Consider the following 22,171-nt stretch of genomic DNA (forward strand, 5'->3'; position numbering starts at 1 on the left):
AGTCATTTATATGTTTTAGAAAAGTTTAGAAAAGAGGTAAGTAAAAAATATTATTTATATTATTTATATTTTATTATTATTTATACCAAAAATATAACTAATTATTATTATTATTATTATTATTATTATTTATTTAATTATTTTTTTGATTCTCTCTATAGAGTTTTATTGCAGAAAAGAAATTAATTAAAGAATCAAATATTTTAAAGAATGAAAAAGAGAAATCATCAAAATTATTAAATAATATTTTACCAGATTTTATTATTGAAAATATTGTATATGATTTTGAAAAGAGAGATATTGTAATTCCAGAGCCAGAAGAGTACAAATCATGTTCAATACTTTGTTTTGATATTGTTCAATTTACAAATATGAGTGCAAAATTAGATTCACCATCACGTTTGGTTGATTTGTTAACCCAAGTATTTAGAGAATTCGATACAGTAGTCTTAAGAAATGGTTGTCAAAAAATTAAAACTGATGGTGATGCTTACATTTGTGCTTGTGGTTTAAAGAGTAAAAAGAAAGCAAAGAAACAAATGCCAAATAGTAAAAGTACTCCACTTTTACAATCAACTTCTTCAACAAGTGTAAATAATATAGATTTAGATAAAGATAATAAAGATAATAATAATAATAATAATAATAATAAAAATAGTAACAATAATTTTAAAAATAAAAATAATATTATTAATAATAATAATAATAGCAATAGCAACAACAACAATAACAATAACAGCAACAACAACAACATCAATAACAGCGGTAATGATGATGATGATGAAGAAATTGAAGATAGTGAATTAGAACATTTTGAAAAATTAATTGATGTTGCAATTGAAATTATGAATTTAGATGTTTTAAAAGAGACTGGTAATACTGAAGGTATTCAAGTACAATTTAGATGTGGTATTGCAGCTGGTTCAGTTTATGGTGGTGTTATTGGTTCTCAAAAGTATCAATTCGATATTTGGGGTGATACAATCGCCAGAAGTCATACCCTCGAACAATTGGGTCAACCAGGTAAAGTTCATGTTGGCGAAACAATCATGACCCACAAAAATTGGTTGAAAAAGTGGCAATATAATTATAATATCGTTTCAAACTCTGAATGTAAAGATCAAGAACATGATTATGAATTTCATAAAGCTCATGGTGAATGTATAACAAGTTACTTTGTAGATTGGAAAGATGACTATAGAGAGAAAAAGAAAAAAGATTTATCTTGTGACTTTAGTATTAATAAAGTTTTAAATGCTGAAACAATTGAATCAAAATCAAATAATAATAATTATAATAATAATAATTATAATAATAATAATTATAATAATAATTATAATAATAATAATTTAAATAATAATAGTAATAATAATAATAATGAATATGGATCATCGTCTTCATCTTCTTCAGTATTAGGAGAAGCTGTTACCGAACAAATTGATTGCAACAATACAAATCCACCATTACAACATAAGAAATCACAATCAATTTTAACAAATAATGAAAATGATATTGTTTCACCATCACTAACAAGTAATAGTCCAATTTTAGATACAACTGTAAATAATAATAATAATAATAATAATACCAATAATAATAATAAAAATCAAAATAATATTTATGGAAATAATAATAATAATGAAGAAGATTTTAAAATTAAATCAAAATCAAATAGTTCATTTGAAATTGAAATGTCAAATATTAAGAAACCAAAGAGTAGATTTATTGATAGAGTTATGGGAATTTTACATCATGTTAAAATTAGTAATGATAAAATTGATAAAGAGATTATACAAATCGATGAAGATTTTGTAAAGGTTACAAAATTAAGAAAGTACTTTTTATTTTTTGAGAATTTAACCACCGAGAAATTCTTTCACAAATATGTTATTATCAATAATGTTGTTGAAACTAAATTCTTTTTAGTCATTGGTTTAATATTACATTTAATGTTTTATTTAGATGATCACATTATGGATTCTGCACCTTATTTCAATAGTAATGTAATCTATTTGGTTATGGGTATTGCATTTTTGGTTTACATTGGTTTATCATTCACTAGAATCTTTAGAACTCCATTGGTTTATCAAATAGCTTTCTTTATTCTCTTATGCGCATTTGGTGTTTGTACAGTTTTAGAATTAATTAGATTCCAAAATCCATTAGCAAGATCTTCTTTAACTCGTGTTTGTGCAACTTTATTTTATTTAAATGTTTTCCATTCTTTAAATTTCTTATCTGTTTTATTTTTAAATCTTTTTATTTTTTGTAAGTATTTATTATATTAAATATAAATATAGAATTTATTTATTATTAAAAAAAAAAAGATATTAATATATTTTTTATTATTTTTTTTAGCATTTTTCATAATTTGTAGTATTTTAATTTCACCAACTTTAACAAATCATTTATATGAAACCGATTACATTGGATTTGTTATTGTTTTACTTATTCAAATTTGTTCATCCTATGGTATGAAATTGGCAATGAGAAAAGCATGGGTTGTAAATTGTAAAATCAATTTTAAGACAATTAGTGTAAATAAAGAGAAAGATAAATTCAATTTCTTATTGAAATCAATTTTCCCACAATCTGCATTAACCAAATTAAGAGATATGATAGATACTCCAAATATTGAAACCAAAGGTATAGTTTATGTTCAACCACATCAAGATGTTTCAATTATGTTCATTCAAATTGCAGGTTTCCAAGAATATGATGAACCAAAAGATTTAATTAAGAAATTGAATGATATCTTTTCTTTCTTTGATGGTTTACTTAATCAAAAGTATGGTGGAACCGTCGAAAAGATTAAAACCATTGGTAACACTTATATGGCGGTTTCAGGTTTAGATGGTAGTCCATCATTCTTGGAGAAAATGTCTGATTTCGCTTTGGATGTTAAAGCATACACAAACTCTGTTGCAATTTCAAGAGTAGTTAGAATTGGTATTAGTCATGGTCCTTTGGTTGCTGGTTGTATCGGTATCAGTAGAGCAAAGTTTGATGTTTGGGGTGATACTGCCAATACCGCCTCTAGAATGCAATCCAATGCTCAAGATAATGAAATCATGGTAACTCATAGTGTTTATGAAAGATTGAATAAATTGTTTTACTTTGATGATGAAAAAGAAATCCTTGTAAAAGGTAAAGGTAAAATGGTAACTCATGTACTTAAAGGTAAAAAAGATCTTGAACAAACAAACAAATGGTTCACTAAACCACCCGAAGTTTGGGAAGTTAATGCTACTCCTGCTGGTATTGCCTCACCATTATCTGGAACTCTCTTGGGTGAAATTGGCTCATTCACTACTCCAAGATTCCATCTTTCAAGTTAAGAAGGCAAAACACAACAAATATATATTTATAAAAATTCAATTGTCAATAATAAAAATAATTTTGATGGAAAAGTTAATTCTTTTTTAATTGGGAAAAAAAAAAAAAAAAAACTAAAAAACTAAAACAAAAACTAAAAAAAAAAAAAAAAATTGTATTATTAAAAATAAATAAAAATAAATAAAAATAAATGTTAAAAATAAATACCCTTTTATAAAATAAATTATTATTTTTTAATTAAGTGAAAAAAAAAATAAAAATTATAATAATTTTTATTTTTTAATTATTTATTTTTTATTTATTTGATTAAATTAAAAAATTATGGTAATAGTTTTAAAGATTTATTAATTCTATTAAGTTTTTTCATTTTTCTACAATTAAAAATCCAAGAAATTATGAAAGCAGTTAGAAAGATTAAAAACATAGAAAGTACCCCACAAAAGTAAGATAAAAGATTTTCCCTAAGTTCGTTCCATTGTTTGGCAGTATCACTTGGAGTTTGACATGATTCGGCCAAATCAGTGAATGACGAATCACCATAGAAATTTGTATTTGCTTCATCACAAACAATTAGTTGGAAATCATTGGTACTTGATGGTGCAAATACAAATTGATTATTGTTGGCAATTACGTCTGATAAGAGAGAATTTATAATCGATGTACCATTTGAAAAAATACGATTTGAAAATAAATAAATATTAGACATCTGAGGGCTGAAGAGTCCAACATTACCATGGAGGTTACCTTCTTTGGTGTTAAAATCACTAGAAACATATAAATCAATAGTACTATTTTCAAAGTATGCAAAGGTACTAATTAAGGTTATAACATCCATTATCACACCACTACTATAGTTAAGCTCAACATTGAATTGATTTGCATTCAAAAGAGAATTAACAGAATAAATTAGTGATCTTGAACCATCAAATTCTCCAGAAATACTAACTTGGTTTAATGAAACACGACAATTGGAAAATCTAAGAAAAAAGGAATATATACTTCCATAATATTTTGTATTAATAATTGATACATTATTCATTGTAAAACTACCTGCAGTAATTGAGGCAATTGAACTTCCACGATAAATTAAAAAAGAGTTGAAAATTGTATTTGAGATTGTTAAGTCAATTATAGGACCAAAATCATAATTAAGTACAAATGGGACATTATTATTGACATTGGTGATGTTATTTGAACCAAAATTGCAATTGTTTAAGATGAATGAAATATTGATATTATCATTTGGATATTGTTCACCAAAAAAGTATTGTGTTACCATTTTCATTTCTAAATCTTGACTTGATTCATCATTTTTTAACAATTTAGAGGAATCCATTGATAATGGTTTTTTAATTCCATGATTTTTTAAATCATTTGATTCACTACTAATTCTTGAATTACCTGAGAGTGAAAAATATGGAGAATAAAGAGATTCACATAAAAAATTTACATTTTCAATATCAACATTTAAAAATGCATTTACACCTATATAACCTTGGAAAAAACAACCAGACTCTGAAACATTTAAAGAGTTACATCCAGAGATTGTTACATATCTAATCATAATGTTTGTAGGAACAATACTAGTTGCTTTATATGGATATTCGACAATGAATATTGGTGATACTGTACCATTTATATTTGGAACTAAAAATTGTACCAAATCATTTGAATTTTGGGCACTAATAGAAATATTCAAACCATATAAATTTATTGGATTTTGAGAATAATAATTTCCTGAATCCAATAAAATTTCAATTGAATATTGATTATATTCATAGGATTTGATTTGTTGAATTGAATAACCAATTGTTTTTCTAAAAAAAAAAAAAAAAAAAAAAATTAATTAATTATATATCATTACCAATAAATTATTATCATTTTTTATTTATATATACTTACCATGGAGATGTAAAACTACCACAAGAGTTATTATCATTACCACTATTGGAAATGTATTTTGAGAATTGTATGTTACCAAAAGTTGAATTTATTAAAAGGAAAATTAAAAGTATTAAGTATTTCATATTTGTATTTATTGTTTATTTAAAAGAAAAATTGTATAATAATAAAAAAAAAAAAAAAAATTATTTTATGGTTGTTTTTTTAAACAAAAAAATCTGATTTCGATAAAAATTAATTGAATGGTGATGTGTTTGTTTTGATCTCAAAAAAAAAAGTAGTTCCAAAAAATTATTATTATTAAAATCTAAATTTTTTTTTTTTTTTTTATAAAATGATATAGTAAAAATCATAATTTGAATATAAAAAAAAAAAATAATCTTCAACTCAATTATTTATTAACTTTGGTTTTAAATTTTTAAACAAACTTGAATATTCATTTTTATTTATTTTTGTATTTTTTTTTTTATTTTTAGAATAATGATTTCATTTTTTTTTTTAAAAAATCTTTGTTTTCCAACAAAAATTATGGAAAATATCTGAAATCCAAAAATATAAAAAAAAAATAAAAAAATAGGTTTAAAAGAAACTGTTTAAATATTTTTTCACTTTTTAAACATTTTTTTTTTCTACTTTTTCAAGTTTTTGATTGTTTTTTAAATAATTTTATATTGGTGTTAAAAAAATAAAATGTGCGTAAAAAAAAAAAAAAAAAAAAAATTAAAAATATATAAATAATATAATTTGAATGTACATTTAATTTTTTTTTTTTTTTTTTTAAAAAAAAAAACATTTATTTTAGTTTTAATTATTATAAATTACTGTACATTTTATTTTTTTTATTCTATGCAGAATCATTGATTGATAAAAGTGATTTTGCTGCTTCTGCAGCTTCTTCTTCTTTTTCCTTTTTTAATTTTTGAATTGCTTTTCTTTTTCTTCTACAACACTTTCCAATAGCTGAAATGGTGAACATAGTAACGAAAACCAATACAATGGAGAGAACACCACTTAAATATGATATGATAATTTCAAGTAAGTTGGCGTTAGTATTCCAAAATGATAAAACATTAATTTTAGCTTGACAAGAATCAGAGTAAGAAGTGAATTGATAATCACCATAGAATCTTGATATTCCATAGTCACATTGGACCAATTGATAAGAGTTTACACTGTAAGGTGCATATTGGAATTGATTATTATTTGCTGATACATCTGAAGATTGAGAGTAAACAATTGATGAACCATTGGAACTGATACGATTAGAGAAAAGGTAAAGCTCAGAATTTACTGGATTGAAAATAGCAATATTACTTGAGAAATAATTTTTAACATCAGATTTTACGGATAAAACGATAGTGCTATTTTCAAAGTAAGCAAATGATTCTGTTAAAGTGATAAGATGATATGAAATTTCATAGTTTTTCTCTGAAATTATATTGAATTGATTGGCAGTTACAATACAATTAACAGCTTTGATAAATGGACCACTTATGGAACCGGAAATACTAACTTTGTTAAAAGAGACACGAGCATTAACCAAATAAAAGAGAGAGTTTGTTCCATTTGACACAAATGATAAAGAAACAATAGAAACATTATCCATGGTTAAACTACCTCCGTAAAGTTGTACAAGTGGAGCACTATTAAATATATAATTTGTGTTAAAGATTGAATTTGTGATTTTTAAATCAATGGTAAAATCAAAATTGGCATTTAAAACAACTGGATATTGATTATTCATTTGATAATTAAATTGACAATTGTTAAAGGCGAAAGAAATGTTAATGTTGTCATATGGATAAGAGTTTACACCAAATACTTGGTCTACAACTTCCATATAGAGATCTTGATAATAATTGTTATTATCATTTTCACTATTATATGAAGATTCTGATGAATATGATTCTGGTGAATATGATTCTGATGAATATGATTCTGATGAATATGATTCTGATGAATATGATCCTGATGATTCTGATCCTGATGATTCTGATGAATATGATCCTGATGATTCTGATGAATATGATCCTGATGATTCTGAATTGAATTCAGATGAATATGATTCTGAATTTGATTCTGAATTTGATTCAGATGAAGAGTAAGATTCTGAACCATATGGAAGTTGATTTTTTTTTTGAGCAAGTTGATCATAAGAGTTATAGTTGTTGGAAACTGAAAAATATGAAAAATCGCTATTTGCACATGAAAATATTACATTTTCTGTTTTTACATTTAAAAATAGATTTTGGTAGGAATTAATATTTGATTGTAAAAGTAAACCATTCCAAGTGTATGATAAATCACAAGTAACAGTAAGATCTCTAAAAACGATATTTGTTGGAATAATATCATAATAATTTGAATGGTCTACAGTGAATTGTGCTGTACCTAATGATGATGATGCTAAAAGTTGAACCGATTCTCCTGGGTTGGCTGCTCCAATTGTAATATTTAAACCATATAAATTGGTTGGTGTTAAAGAATGATGTGTTCCACGACCCAATAAAATTTCAATTGAAAATTGCTCATAAGAATATGATTTGATTTGATTAATTACATATTCAATTGATTTACTTTTGTTTTTTTTTTTTTTTTTTGATAAAAAAAATAAAAAAAATAAATAAATAAAAAATTAGTATAAAAAATAATTTTGGTAAAATAAATAAATAAAAATAAATAAAAAATAAAAAATAAAAATAAAAATAAATAAAAAAAAAAATAAAAAAAAAAATAAAAATAAAAAATAAAAAAATAAAAAAAAAAAATTAACTTACCATGGTTCCGTTGATGCACCACAATTTGGTTGATTATAACCATTAAAATCAACATATTTTTGAAATGTGATTTGGCCAAGTGATATATTTACTATTGAAAGTAATACTACTAAAAGATTAAATATTTTCATATTTTTGTATAAAAAAAAAAAATTAAACTAAAAAAAAAAAATTTAACTAAAAAAAAAAGATTTATAAGGAGGAAAAAAAAATATTAAAAAAATATTAAAAAAATAAATAAAAAAAAAAATTAAAACAATTCTCTCGAAAAAAAAAGTTGGAACTGTTTTTACTTTTTTCTGAATTTTTGCTATAATATTATTGATGATGATGTGTTTGTTTTGTTTTTTCAATAAAAAAAAAAAATAATTAGAAAAAAAAAAATTAATAATAATAAAAAAAAAAATAATTTATTTTGGGATTGATTATTCAAAATGAGTTATTTTTTTATACAATATTAATTTTTTTTATATTCCATAGTTTTTTTAACACCTTTGCCAAAAATAATCTATATTTAGGGTTATTTTTTTTTTTTTTTTTTTTTTTTTTTTTTTAATCGTTTATTTATTCGATAAACTTTGAATAAAATAAATTTTATTTAATATTTTTAATATTTTCTCCTAAAATTAAATTGTTGTTGTTATTGTTATTAATTATTATTAAACCTTTTGATATCCATCATGTAAAGATTCAGTTAAATTAATATCAATTTTAGCACCTTTGATTTGATCACAGTAAGGAGTGTCAGAAAAATAGATTTGATTTATATTCTTTGGTTCCAATTCTTTTTTAATTCTTTCAGCCAAACCTGGAATACAAGAGAAACCACCAGTGATGACCAATTTTGAGAGATCATCTAAATTATTTTTAAAAGCTGGACGATTTCCCATTTGATTGACGAAATTGGTGAGTGTAACGATAATATTTTCAGAGGCTTTATTTTTTTCAGAGAGTTGTGGATTAAAGTAGATTTCTGGAATTTTCGTAATGAATTGTTTGGAGGTTGGAGTATTTCTTTGTTCATTTTCAAAATCTAGACTAACTCTGACCATTTGATACCATGTAGGTTTTAATGAAAGACCACCTTTAGTAGTAGAATAGGAGGAATCTTGATAAGAGTAACTTTTAGTATACAAATCTTTATGACATTCAGAATTTTCACCGGCCATTGCAGCTATGCTATTAGCTTCATCAATGATATCTTGACCAATCATAGATAAATTGATTGCATCAATTTGTTGACCATCTTGAAAAGCGGCTAAAACAGTGGTTTGACTACCAAACATTAAAACCAAACCACTCTTTAATCCATGGGATTGTAATGCTAATAAACCACCATTTTTATAGAGAACCAATTCATTTGGTAGGTATCTTCTAATCTTTGAAAGATAATTACCACCATCAGAACCAGCATAATTCAAAGGATTTACAATTAAAACGATTGGGGCATTTATTCTTATTCTTTTGAGTACTCTTTGAACCGAATATTTAATCAATTCTTTCAATGGTTCATTCTCGAGGAATCTACCATTTCTAACACCAAAATAAAGGTCAGAGGTGGTTGTATCAGGACCAACTACCCATTTGTATCTATCCATTGACGACATAACATAGTGAGGTTGATATTCTTGACGTTTACCAACTCTTTGAACAAAAGAAAAAGCATAATTTATAGGTTCTGAGGAACTACAAAGTTTAACTCTCTCTGAGCCTATATCTAGGATCACGATTTGATTCTTTTTATAAAAGGTGTGAATATTTTGATAGGTTAACATCCATCTCTTGACATCCATTTTGGTTGGTTTTGATTTACTAGATTTAACAATTGATTCGTGGATTGAATTAACTTTGAAATTCAATACGTAATTCTTTTCAAAATTGAATGCCTCCATTGAGAAATCACGAATATAAATTCTTCTCCAAAGTGAATCCTTTGCCACGATGGTTGCAAAGTACTTACTGGTGACCCTTAATCTACCCAAATCAATTGGTTTCAATAGCACTAAAATATCGAATAGTTGCACCTCTGGTATGGTTGATAGTGTCACCAATGGTTTCTTTCTCAATGGTGATGTCACTGAAATATTCATATTCTTTATCTTTTGAGTGATTGCATCAATTGATGGATAACCCGTCAATAACATTTGAGCCTTTACATATAACGAAATTGCAGACTCAAGATCTTTCTCATCCTTTTCCTTTGAATCGGCTTTAAAGAATGTTGTCTTTGCCAATTCCATCTCTGCCTTCTCTTGAGCTGAAATCTCTTCATCCAAATTCTTATCTATACGAAGGAACATCATATCGACACGAACAATATATTTGACACCCTCTAAAACTTCTCCACCATCATGGAGAGTATCATGATTGAAAATGATTGCACTACCACTCTCTGGAACTACTGTGTCCTCCAATACATGTTTATCCAATAACAATGGGTTCTCAGAGGTAAAGAAATTGGTATTACCACCTTTAAATCCATCGTTTAAATAAATTTGAATGGTATAAATTGAACGTCTATCTGGGTTGTCTGCAAATACTGCATCATAATGTGCCTTGAATCTACTACCTGGTAAATATTTGCTAAATGTAAAACAATTATCAATACCAATTGGAATCCAAACTCCCTTTTGATCGAAACCATAAGGTCTAACACCTTCCAAATCACTCTCTCTAAAAATTGCTTCTAATCTTTCCCATAAAATATCTGATAATTTATCACTCTTTCCTAAATATCTTAAATTATTACGATATCCAGTTGGAAATTCTTTTTCAATTGAAACATAACCTTTTCTTTCACTTTCTTCAATAAAATGTCTTTATTTATTTTATTTTTTTTAAAAAATATATATATACAAATAAAATAAAATAAAATAAAATAAAAAATAAAAAATTAATTGATTTTTTTTCTTTTTTAAAAAAAATTTTATAAAAAATAAAAATAAAAATAAAGAAATAAATTAGAATCACTTACAAACATTCTTCTTTTGTTAAAACATTTGTAACTTTAAAACCATTTGAGGTTGATAATTTTAAATCTGTTCTTTTTAATAATTCAGGTTTAAAATTTTCATTAGTAATGTTTTCATTAAAGCTTAATAAATCACTACCTGTTATAACCCTATTTTCTGGACATGTTGTTGTTGCACCTTCTTCTGCCATTGTTATATATAACAATTATAATAGTGTCTTTTTAAAAATAATAAGAAAGAAAAAAAAAAAAAAAACTTTCAAAAAAAAAAACTTTCAAAAAATAAATGAAAAAAAAATCATAAAAATTCCATGAAAATACTAGAAAATCTTGTTTTTTTTTTTTAAAAGTTTCTCAAAAAAAAAAAAAAAAAAAAAAAAAAAAAAAAAAAAAAAATAAAATAAAATAAAATAAAATAAAATTAAATAAAATTAAATAAATAATAATATTTAATACACAAAACTTTGTCTCACAGTATCATCACAACAATCATTATCACAATATATTTTATTTTTATATATTATATATGACTTTTTTCAAAATTATCAACTAAACAGATATTTTGAAAATTTTTAAAAAAATCGTCCACAAAATTTTTTTTTCACCCAATTCGGATTGGATCAATACAATCATCTGTATTGTTCCACCCACCCAACATTGCATTTGGCATGTTTATATTCTTAGAAATTATTAAAACCAAAGTTTAAAAGTAATACTTTGTATTTAATCAAAAAAAAAAAAAAAAAAAAAAAAAAAAAAAAAAAAAAAAAAAAAAAAAAAAAAAAAAAAAAATCTTTCCAAGACACTAACACAGAAAGTGGTGATTCAAAAAAATAAATTGTAATAAAATAAAGGATAAAAAAAAGGAAAAAATAAACAATTATTTTACAATTTTTTATTTGGACGGAGTTATTGTTAAAATTGATTTTTTTTTTTTTTTTTTTTTTTGACAAGCTGGTATCGATTGTGGTTATATAATATAACTAAATCATCAGCATAACTTAAAAGTAAAATGGGTATATACACTGTTGTTGCTGCTGTAGTTGTTTTTTCTGTTGTGTTGTTGTTTACTGTTGTTTTTGTTGTTTGTTGCTGTTGTTCTATGTGTTGATGCTGTTGTTATTATTATTATTATTATTATATTTATTTTTATTTTTATTTTTTATTTTACTTTTGTTGCCATTGGTACTATATCAATTGGTAAATTAAATCTAAAACCTTTTAAATTTATAAGTTTAACAGTTGGTGGTATTGAACCTTTAGTGAAAATTTGACAAATATCATAGATTGATATTTCTTGAACAGATTCAGGTATTATACCTTTTGTTATTGTATGAGAGAAACCATCGGTAAACATTAAATATTTAATAGTATTTGGTATTGAACCAACGGTTAGAGGATGACGTATATCACCCAAATACAAAGTATCAACCGAGGAAGGTATGATATCAGTATTGATATGATGAGTGAACCCATTTGCAAATATTAATTTCCTAACGACACTTTCATTGATTGAACCTTTTTGTAAGGGTTGAATGATATCGAAAAAGTATAATCTTTCCAAAGCAACAGGGAAATTGAAACCATTGTTAAATACATCGGGAGTGATAGTGAAATTGAAACCATTATTAAACACCAACTCTTTTATTGTTGAGGGTATGGACCTACGAGTGAGTGGTTTCTTTATTGAACCTATATAAAGTGTTTGTACGGAACGTGGTATTTTACTAGCTTTGATAATATGTGAAAATCCATTATCAAAGTATAACTCTTGAATGGTATTTGGTATTGATTCTTTAGTCAATGGTTGTACTATATCGTTGATGTATAATGATTGAACCGTTGGTGGTATAACATCACTACAAATTGGATGTTGATAACCTTGATCGAAAAACAACTCTTTTACACCTCTACCCACTGACCCCCTAATTAATGGTTCCTTTACATTATGTAACATCAATCTACTAATCGATGGTGGCATAATATCATTTGTAATTAAAAAACTATATCCATGTGATAAACTTAACATTGTCACCGTTGGAGGTATTGATTCCTCTGTCAATGGTTCAACAATATCACAAACATACATCTTTACAACTGATAATGGTATTATCTCTTTTTTAATCTTTTGATTAAATCCACTACAAAATATAATTTCTTTTAATTTATTATTCTTAAATTCATTATTTGTGTTATTATTATTTTTATTATTATTATTATTATTATTGTTGTTGTTATTATTGTTATTGGTATTAATTGATGATTTAATTAATAAAGATTGATTTGTTAAAGGTTGTTCTAATTTACCTAAAAATAATTTAACAACAGTTGGTGGTATCATTGTTTCACCGATTATTTGATGAGAGAAACCATTGAAAATATACAAATTTAATAAATTACCATTATGTGGTAATGATAATTCATCCAATGGCTCAACTATATTACCAATTGAAATGGATGTAATTGTTGATGGAATTGTATCGGCTCTAATAGTATGATTAAAATCATCATAAAATATAATCTCTTTAATTGTTGAAGGTATTGAATCTGATGTTAATGGTTTTTCAATTGAACCAATAAATAATTTTTCAACTGTACATGGTATAAATCCTTTACTAATTTCAATATTAAATCCATCATATAAATATAAATTCTTTACACTTGATGATATTTTAATTAAATTATTATTATCTTCTTCCTCCTCTTCTTCTTTTTCTTTTTCTTTTTCAATATTTTCAATATTTTCAATATTATTATTATTATTATTATTATTATTCTTTTTATTTTTTTTATTTTTTGATAATTTTGTAATTGCTAAATTTATAATACCATCTGGAATTGGTTCGCCGTGATTTAAATAAAATTCTTTATCTTTACAACATTCTAAAACTATTTTTTTATCAATCATTAAATGACTATTATTATTACTTTTGAATGGTTGAGAATCAACAATGAAATTGGTTTTAATTAGTTCAAATGCTGTATCCAAAATATCTTGATTAATTATTAAATTACTTTCTTTAAAATGTTCATATCTTTTTAATTTCCTTTCAACTAATCTATTGGTTTTATCACTATCCTTTAATAATGTTATATATTTATTTTGTTGATCTTTTTGTTTATTAATTATTTCAACTGATGTTTGTTGAATTTGTTGTTGTTGTTGTTGTTGTTGTTGTTGTTGTTGTTGTTGTTGTTGTTGTTGTTGTTGCTGTTGTTCTGAATTATTACTATTATTATTTATAGCACCAGATGAAGATGATAATGTAGTAGAGGGAGTAGATGTTGTTGTTGTTGTTGTTGTTGTTGCTGTTGCTGTTGTTGTTGTTAATGGTTTTAAAATATTATCTAAATCATATAAATTTATATTGTCATTATGTTTATTTATTAAATTTGTAATTAATTGATTATCTGTATCAATTTCAGATTTAATTTGTAGAAAGGTTTCTTCATTTTCTGATAGTTTAGTTTCTAAAGTTCTCTTTATATTGAGTTCTAAAATTGATAAAATGTTATGTAGTTGTTTGAATTTTGATGTTAATGTTGTTAGATTGACTTTATGTCTATCTTGAATTTGTTGAAAACAATCCTCCACTGCGTTCATTATCGCTTTATCACTCTCTCTATATCCTACCAATGATGGAAATTGTTCTTTAAATTTGTCCAATATCTTTTTAGATTTCTCTAGATTCAATTCACTGAATTTATGTCCATTATGCGTTGATATTATACATTTAACACAAACTGGACTAATACATGAATCACATATATACACTATATCATTATCTCTATGATATGAACATTTTGAATCTTCAATCTCTTCTATATAATTATCTTCTCCACCACTATCAACTCCCTCGCCACCATTTTCTTCATCTTTAAAATAATTATTAAATGTATTATTATTATTACTAATATTATTGTTATTATAACAATTATTATTATTATTATTATATATTGAGTTATTTATTCTTGAAGGAACCATTTATTTTTTTTTTTATTTTATTTATTTTATTTTTTTTATTTTTATTTATTTTATTTTATTTTTTTATATAATTATTTTTTTTATTTTTTATTTTTTATTTTTTATTTTTTATTTTTTTTTTTTTTTTTTTTTTTTTTTTACAGTAGAAATTAATTTTTAAATTTCCAAATTTGAAAAAAAAAAAAATTTTTTTGTAACGCTACACCATAAATTTTCGAATTTTTAAAATAATGATAAAAAGAAAACTATAATTTTTTTTTTTTTTTGTGTGGTGGGTTTAAGAAGAAAAAAAAAAAAAAAATTTTTGATTTTTCGCATGACAACCTTTCCATTTATTTTATTTTATTTTTTATTTTTTTTTTTATTTTTTTTGTTAATTTTTTTTTTTTTTTTTTTTTTTTTTTTTTTTTTTTTGAAAAAACAAAACTTTGGGAGTGATGTCATTTATTCAAAACCAATGAAAAGAAAAGTAAAAATTAAAAATAAAAATAAAATTATTATAAAATCCCAATAAAAAAAAAAATGAGAAAAAAATTAATTAAAATAAAGCTCGGAAAGAGTTTCCGATTTTTTTTTTTTTTTTTTTCCAACCAGGCTATTATTTTTTTTTTTGTAATTATACTGAAAAAAAAGAAAAAAAGCATTTTTTGGAGAAATATATTTTTTAAAGATTGTAATAATAAATAAAAAGAAAGTTTTTCTTATAGTGAAAGGAAATTATGGGTTTGCTGTGAACAAGAGATTACTTTGCTCTTGACATCTTCATATATTAAAAAAGATATAAAATTGAAAAAATTAAAATAAAATTTTTTTTTTTTTTTCAGGAATTGAATCGGGTTATAATTAAAAAAAAAAAAAAAAAAAATATGAATAGATGTTATTCAAAATCCATAGAGATAAAGGGCATATATATATAAATAATTTCGAACACTAAAAAAATACTAATACAAATTATATTTCATATTGACTTAAAATTTTTTTTTTTTTTTTTTTCAATAACACTATTTTATTTTTTATTGAGGTGTTGTTGCTTTTGCTTTTTTAATTGCTTTCATTTTATCTAATAAATTTTTTTGATCTTTAAAAATGGTTGAAGTTATTTTTTTACATAATGACCCAAATTCAAAGTTTTCTTCTTTGCTATTAAATTTTTTATAAGATTGTTTGATTACTTCCTCAATACCTTCTTTGTATGAAACTAAAAATAAAAATAAAAAAAAAGTTAGAAAAGTTTTATTTATTTTTTTTTTGATTAACTATTACTTACTATATTCAACATGTTTTTCAAAAAGTGGAATTAATTTTTTCAAATCAACAATAATTTGATCTCTTTTAGTTTGTTGATCTAAAATTTGTTTTTCAATTGCTTTTTTATCACTAGTTTGATCATCTGAATCAAGTATATATTGAAGTGTGTAAATTGTTTGAACTGGTTGACAAATTGATGTCTATAAATTGATTGATAAAAATTAGGAAATGAGGGGGTGGGGTGGCTAACCACTTTTGAATTATATTATTATTATTATTATTATTATTTTTTTTTTTTTTTTTTTTAATTAATTACTTACAACAACTTTTTTAACATTACCAAGTTCTTCTCTTAATTTTTCAGTTTCATTATATTCTTCACCATAATCTTCTTTAACTGGTGCTTCTGTTTGAATTGGATGATTCATCCAATCTGCATGTGATTCCATACCAGTTGGAATTTCTTTACCACCTAATGGTACAACTTTTTGTTCATGTTCTGAATGTGGATCCATTTTAATATATCTTTATTATTATTATTATTTTTAACCAAAAACTTTTAAACTTAAGGGTTTGTTATTTGAGTCTGATTAGAAAAATTAAAAATAAAAATAAAAATAAAAAAATTTCATTGCCCAACAAAAAAAAAAAAAAAAAAAAAAAAAAAAAAAAAAAAAAAAAAAAATTCAAAAAGTTAAACACATAAAAATTCTCGCATTTTGAATTTTTGTGATATTTTAAGTCATTTTTTCAGCCAAAACAAATAAAATTTTTGGTTAAAAAAAAAAAAAAAAAAATTAAATAATGCAAAAAACAGAATGATTACATCCTTTTTTTTTTATATTTTAAAATGGTCATTTGGCTATTTTTGAGCTCTCTTTTTTTTTCTAAAATACTAAATCCATATTAAAAATAAATGAAAATAAATCATTGTTATAAAAAAAAAAAAAAAGAAAATAAAATTTTTTTTTTTCCAGATTCTAAATTTTTATTTTTATTTTTATTTAATAAGAAAAAAAAAAAAAAAAAAAAAAAAAAATATTTATTGTTATTAATTTTTTAAAAAATTTGATTGAATTGATTATTTTGGTAATTTTTTTAATTCATGTAATAACCAAATGGCAACACTTAATAAAGTTAAACTACCAGTTTGATGAGCAGCACCTAAAGAAACTGGAACAAAAGTTAAAAGGGTTGTAATACCTAAAGCGACTTGAGCGGTACCAACAGCTAAAAGACAATTTGTTGCTAAACGAGCTTTTGGTGACAAAGCAAGACGACCACGATAAGCGAAAGCGGATAAAGCTAAAATTGAACCATAAGTGATTGTAGCCAAAACTCTATGTTGGAACTGAACGGTAACATCATGTTCAAACATATTCTTGTAGGCTGGTTTAATCTTTGGATTAATGATATCATCTGGAATCCATTGATGACCCATTTTTGGAAAAGTATTATAAACCAAACCAGCGTCTAAACCAGCGACGAATGCACCACTCATTGCAGTTAAAAATATTAAACCACTTACTTGATGAGAGTATTTCTTCATTTTTTCAATTGTGAATGATGATTTTTGTTGAGCAAGTGTCGACATTGCAGACTTCAATTTCTGCATCATTGCAGGTGACAAAGCTGATGGTCTGACCAAGCCCAAGCCAAACCAAAGCAATGCCATATAAATCACAAATGCACTACCTAAATGGGCGGCTAAACGGTATTGACTGACTCTTGGTATGTCGCTACCACGATCTTGGATCAACTTTTCATCCAAACCGGATTTCACCATATACCAACCCAATGCACCTTGTGCACCACCCATTAAAAATACAACTGATAACTTTTTAGCTAGTGAACGATTGATATAACCTTTCTTTAAATACCACACAAATGGGAAAAAGAAAGCTACACCAATAACTCTACCCAATAAACGATGAGAATATTCCCAAAAGAAGATCTCTTTAAATTCACTCAATGTCATACCCATATTCAATCTTTTATATTCTGGAAATTGTTTATACTTTTCAAATTCAGCTTCCCATTCCTCTTGAGTAATTGGTGGAATTGCACCAACAACTGGTTTCCAATCAACAATTGATAATCCTGATTCTGTTAAACGTGTAATACCACCAATAACAATCATTGCACCAACTAATCCACATGAAAATAATAACCAATTACCAACTTTTTTATTACCTTTACTTTGTTCTGGTTCTTTATAATCTTCTTCATTATTATTACTACTATTATCATTTGTTTTTTCTTCTTCTTTTACTTGTTCATTTGAATTTGTTTTATTTTCATTTGAATAAAATCTTTTATAATAATTATTATTATTATTATTTAATGAAATTATTGAATTTAATTTTGAATTTGATTGTAAAAAACCATTATTAAAACTTTGATTAATATTATTATTTTTTGATAATCTAGATGATACTGATAAAATATTACTATTGTTTATAATAAGGTTTGATTTTGTTTGTTTAAAGATAGATGGCTTTAAACATCTTAAACCAGCTCTATTCAACATTGTCACTTTTTTTTTTTTTTTGGTTTAAACAAAAAAAATAAAAAATAAAAAATGATAACAAAAAAAAAAAAAAAAAAAAAATGAAAAAAAATAAAAAAAAATGAAAAATTAACAACGCAATTTGTCAATCACCATAATTCGGGAATTTCAAGTAAAAAATAAAATAAAAGATATTTTTGAAATTTACATTAATTTTAGTTTTTTTTTAAAAAGAAAGAAAATAGTTTTTTTTTTTTCTTTTAAAAGAAAGAAGAGATTTAAAAAAAAAAGATCCAACATTTTATTAATATTTTTTTTTTTTTTTTGAATTTAAAAAAAAAAAAAAAAAGTTTAATCTTTTGGTTGGAAGAGAAAATCATCTAAACCATCAGATTGTTGATTTGAAGTTTTAAATTGATCAAGGTCAACATAACATAAATCTTCAAATTCTTCATCAAAGTCAACAGGGATTTGATTCTTTTTTGGAGGTTTATTTGGTGTAGTTTTAGGTGATGAAGTTGTTGTTGTTGTTGTTGTTGTGGTGGTTGCTTTTTTTTTGGTTACTTTTGATGGAGATGGTTTTGTTGGGTTAGTTGTATCTTTATCTTTTGTTTTTTTTACAGTTGTTGATTTTGAAGAAGCAACAGTAGAAGCAGCAGCTTTTGAAGATTTTAAAGCAGCTGGTTTCTTTGAGGTTTTGGGTTTATTTTTTGATGACATCATTTCATCTTCAAAATTTGATCCATCATAAATTGCATCTGAAATATCATCTTCATCAATACCATCTTCGTCATCATTATCATATTCATCATCTTCATCGTCATCAGAATTATCTAAATCGCTATTATCATCTTCTTCTCCACCACCACCACCACTACCATTCTTTAATTGAAGTTTTAATAATTTCTCTTCTTTTCTTCTTTGTTTATCATCATATTTTTTTTTTCTAATTTGATCTTGTTCCTCTACTTTTTTAATTAATGAATCTATGAAATCATCTACACTTTGTTCACCATGTTCTAATTGACCAGCATCTTCAGCATTTAAAGATTGACCGTCTTCATCATCTAAAACTCTGCCCAATAGAGTTTTCTTTGATTCCACTAATGACCAAATCATTTCATCCACTGTACCTAATGCTATTAAATATTGAACTAAAACCGAAGAGGTTTGACCATAACGATGAGCTCTATCCTCTGCTTGAAATAAAACACCAGGTGTCCATGATAACTCTGCAAATATTACACAAGTGGCAGCGGTTAATGTCAAACCAGTACCAGCGGCAGTAATACTTAATACAGCCACCCTACAATTTGGATCATTTTGAAAATCATTAACATAGTCATTACGATTTTGAGCGGGTGTTGAACCATCGATTTTAATAAATTCTAATTTCTTTTTATCAACCTTGATCTTACCTAACATATGAACTATACCATTGATCACTTCTTTATGATGTGCAAATATTAAAAACTTTTGATCAATTGGTGCATCAACTAACTTCTCCTTTAGAAATTGAGTGACCGCTGTCAATTTATATAAACCTGTATCACGAAGTAATTTAAAGAATAGACCTTGTCTTGAGTTTTTATTTTTGAATGAAGTTTTCATATCGGTATTTGGATCAAGATATACTTTTCTATGTTGATTAATCTCTACCAATGTTTTTTGAACTTCTTTTAACTTTGTCTTATCCAATTTTACCAAAATTCTTTCTCTTCTCTTTTCGGGTAACTCTGTCATTACATCATCTTTTAAACGTCTAATCATAAATGTATTCAAGTAAAGATTTAACTCTTTCATATTGGAACAACCTGAAGTATTGAAACAGAATTTCTCTTGAAAGGCAGCACAATATCTGAATGCATAGTCCCTCCATTGCATAAAGTATGGATTGATACAAGATATCTGAATGAATAGCTCCATTGGTCTGGATAATGCAGGTGTACCAGATAGTAGTATACAACGTTTTGATCTTTTCAATACTTCAGCTGTTGATTTTGAACGTTGTGAATTAAATTGTTTGATATAATGACATTCATCAGCTATGACAACTTTAAAATTCTTTTGTAAAATTTGATCCTTCTTTTTAGTGACTAAATCATAACTAATGATATTGATCATACCATTTAAACCACATTTACCATTCATTACTAAATTTATTTCTGATGATTGAATTTTATTTGGAAAAAACTTTTCAATTTGGTCTGCCCAAACTAAACGAAGTGATGATGGTGCTATAATTAATAATGGCCATTCCTCTTTATAATGATATGCAATTGAAATACCTTGTATAGTTTTACCTAAACCCATATCATCTGCAATTAAACATCTACCTCCTTTTTCAATACCAAATTCAATACCTTTAATTTGAAATGGTAATAATGTTGATGGTAATTCTGAAAAGTTTATATTTAAATTTTTATTATTATTATTAAATGATGTATTAGTTGTTGCAGTATTTATGGTTGTAGTTGTAGTAGTTGTTGTTTTTTTATTACAAAACTGATTTACAATATGATTTGGTAAACAAATTATATTTAATTGTGATTGACGTAATGCTCTAAGTTTTGAAACTAATAATGCGTGATGCTCAACATTAAATATCCACCAATTACCAATATCATATTCATCACAATAAGCATCTGGTATACTACTAAAGATATCTCTAAGTACTGTATTTTGTGGGTCCGCACATGAAAATTGCTCTGGTGTAATTAATTGAAATAATAATTCTTTTTTAATATTAAATTGAGTTTGCATAATTGCTAAAATATTTGATTGTGTTGGTAAATTATTATTATTATTTTGGTTTTGATTTAAAAATGATTGTTGTTGTTGTTGTAATGGTTGTGGTTTTGCTAAAATTGATGGTATTGGTCGTTGTTGTTGTTGTTGATGTTGTTGTGCATTCTGTGATGGAACTAAATTATTTTGTGGTTTTTGAGGTAATGATGGCTGTAATGATGTTGATCTTTGAGGTATTGATGGTTGTAATGGTTTTTGAGGTAATGAAGGTCTCAATGGTGCTAAATGATTATTGCTCAGTATTGGTTTATTGGTATTAGTATTTATTGTTGACTGTACAGATGGAGAGGGAATAGATGATGATGATGAAGGTGGTGGCGCTGTTGATATTGAACCACCATTAACAGTGGGTGAAGAAGAGGCAGCTGCCTTCACTGGAAGTGATGGTCTCAATGTAAGACCACTATTCATATGTGTCGACACATTTTTTGGTGGTGATATATTTGTTAGAGGTAATGCTGTATTTTTATTATTTATATTATTATTTATATTATTATTTATATTATTATTGTTATTGTTATTGTTATTGTTGCTATTTATTATTTCTGTTGAAAAGTCTATATCAAAATCGAAATCTTCAATGATAGTACTATTATTATTTGTTTCCATTTCATTTATTTGTAAAAAAAAGAATT

At 24.7% G+C, this 22,171-nt stretch overlaps 8 protein-coding genes across 8 annotated transcripts in view; 1 reads left to right on the forward strand and 7 right to left on the reverse strand.

Moving 5' to 3' along the window:
* The window catches only part of acaA (adenylyl cyclase), a gene marked incomplete at both ends in the record, with an annotated part of 4,527 nt that extends 1,189 nt beyond the window's left edge, over window positions 1-3,338 (forward strand). Inside the window, 3 exons of the mRNA XM_635544.2 lie at window positions 1-36; window positions 162-2,268; window positions 2,359-3,338. The exon at window positions 1-36 is cut by the window's left edge and continues 426 nt beyond it. Of these exons, the coding sequence (XP_640636.2) occupies window positions 1-36; window positions 162-2,268; window positions 2,359-3,338 (3,123 nt within the window). The remainder of the gene's footprint in view (window positions 37-161; window positions 2,269-2,358) is intronic.
* A 317-nt stretch (window positions 3,339-3,655) lies between these two features.
* Window positions 3,656-5,858, reverse strand: DDB_G0281817 (hypothetical protein; the record flags this gene model as incomplete). The annotated part of the gene is made up of 2 exons (XM_635545.1): window positions 3,656-5,153; window positions 5,848-5,858. 2 exons carry the CDS (start codon window positions 5,856-5,858, stop codon window positions 3,656-3,658), a joined length of 1,509 nt encoding a protein of 502 aa, XP_640637.1.
* A 224-nt stretch (window positions 5,859-6,082) lies between these two features.
* On the reverse strand, window positions 6,083-8,146 carry DDB_G0281781 (hypothetical protein; the record flags this gene model as incomplete). The annotated part of the gene is made up of 2 exons (XM_635546.1): window positions 6,083-7,814; window positions 8,016-8,146. 2 exons carry the CDS (start codon window positions 8,144-8,146, stop codon window positions 6,083-6,085), a joined length of 1,863 nt encoding a protein of 620 aa, XP_640638.1.
* Window positions 8,147-8,674: 528 nt separating this feature from the next.
* On the reverse strand, window positions 8,675-11,177 carry DDB_G0281783 (hypothetical protein; the record flags this gene model as incomplete). The annotated part of the gene is made up of 2 exons (XM_635547.1): window positions 8,675-10,832; window positions 10,990-11,177. 2 exons carry the CDS (start codon window positions 11,175-11,177, stop codon window positions 8,675-8,677), a joined length of 2,346 nt encoding a protein of 781 aa, XP_640639.1.
* Window positions 11,178-12,148: 971 nt separating this feature from the next.
* DDB_G0281785 (hypothetical protein) lies at window positions 12,149-14,971 on the reverse strand (the record flags this gene model as incomplete). The annotated part of the gene is made up of 1 exon (XM_635548.1): window positions 12,149-14,971. The coding sequence occupies one exon, from the start codon at window positions 14,969-14,971 to the stop codon at window positions 12,149-12,151; it is 2,823 nt and encodes a 940-aa protein (XP_640640.1).
* A 1,013-nt stretch (window positions 14,972-15,984) lies between these two features.
* On the reverse strand, window positions 15,985-16,734 carry DDB_G0281819 (hypothetical protein; the record flags this gene model as incomplete). The annotated part of the gene is made up of 3 exons (XM_635549.1): window positions 15,985-16,169; window positions 16,239-16,419; window positions 16,540-16,734. 3 exons carry the CDS (start codon window positions 16,732-16,734, stop codon window positions 15,985-15,987), a joined length of 561 nt encoding a protein of 186 aa, XP_640641.1.
* A 566-nt stretch (window positions 16,735-17,300) lies between these two features.
* coxA (cytochrome c oxidase assembly protein) lies at window positions 17,301-18,749 on the reverse strand (the record flags this gene model as incomplete). Its single annotated transcript, XM_635550.1, has 1 exon — window positions 17,301-18,749. The coding sequence occupies one exon, from the start codon at window positions 18,747-18,749 to the stop codon at window positions 17,301-17,303; it is 1,449 nt and encodes a 482-aa protein (XP_640642.1).
* A 330-nt stretch (window positions 18,750-19,079) lies between these two features.
* On the reverse strand, window positions 19,080-22,145 carry DG1080 (SNF2-related domain-containing protein; the record flags this gene model as incomplete). The annotated part of the gene is made up of 1 exon (XM_635551.1): window positions 19,080-22,145. The coding sequence occupies one exon, from the start codon at window positions 22,143-22,145 to the stop codon at window positions 19,080-19,082; it is 3,066 nt and encodes a 1,021-aa protein (XP_640643.1).
* Between the last annotated feature and the right edge of the window lie 26 nt (window positions 22,146-22,171).

The sequence above is a fragment of the Dictyostelium discoideum genome (assembly GCF_000004695.1).
Source record: "Dictyostelium discoideum AX4 chromosome 3 chromosome, whole genome shotgun sequence".
NCBI classification, from domain to species: domain Eukaryota; phylum Evosea; class Eumycetozoa; order Dictyosteliales; family Dictyosteliaceae; genus Dictyostelium; species Dictyostelium discoideum.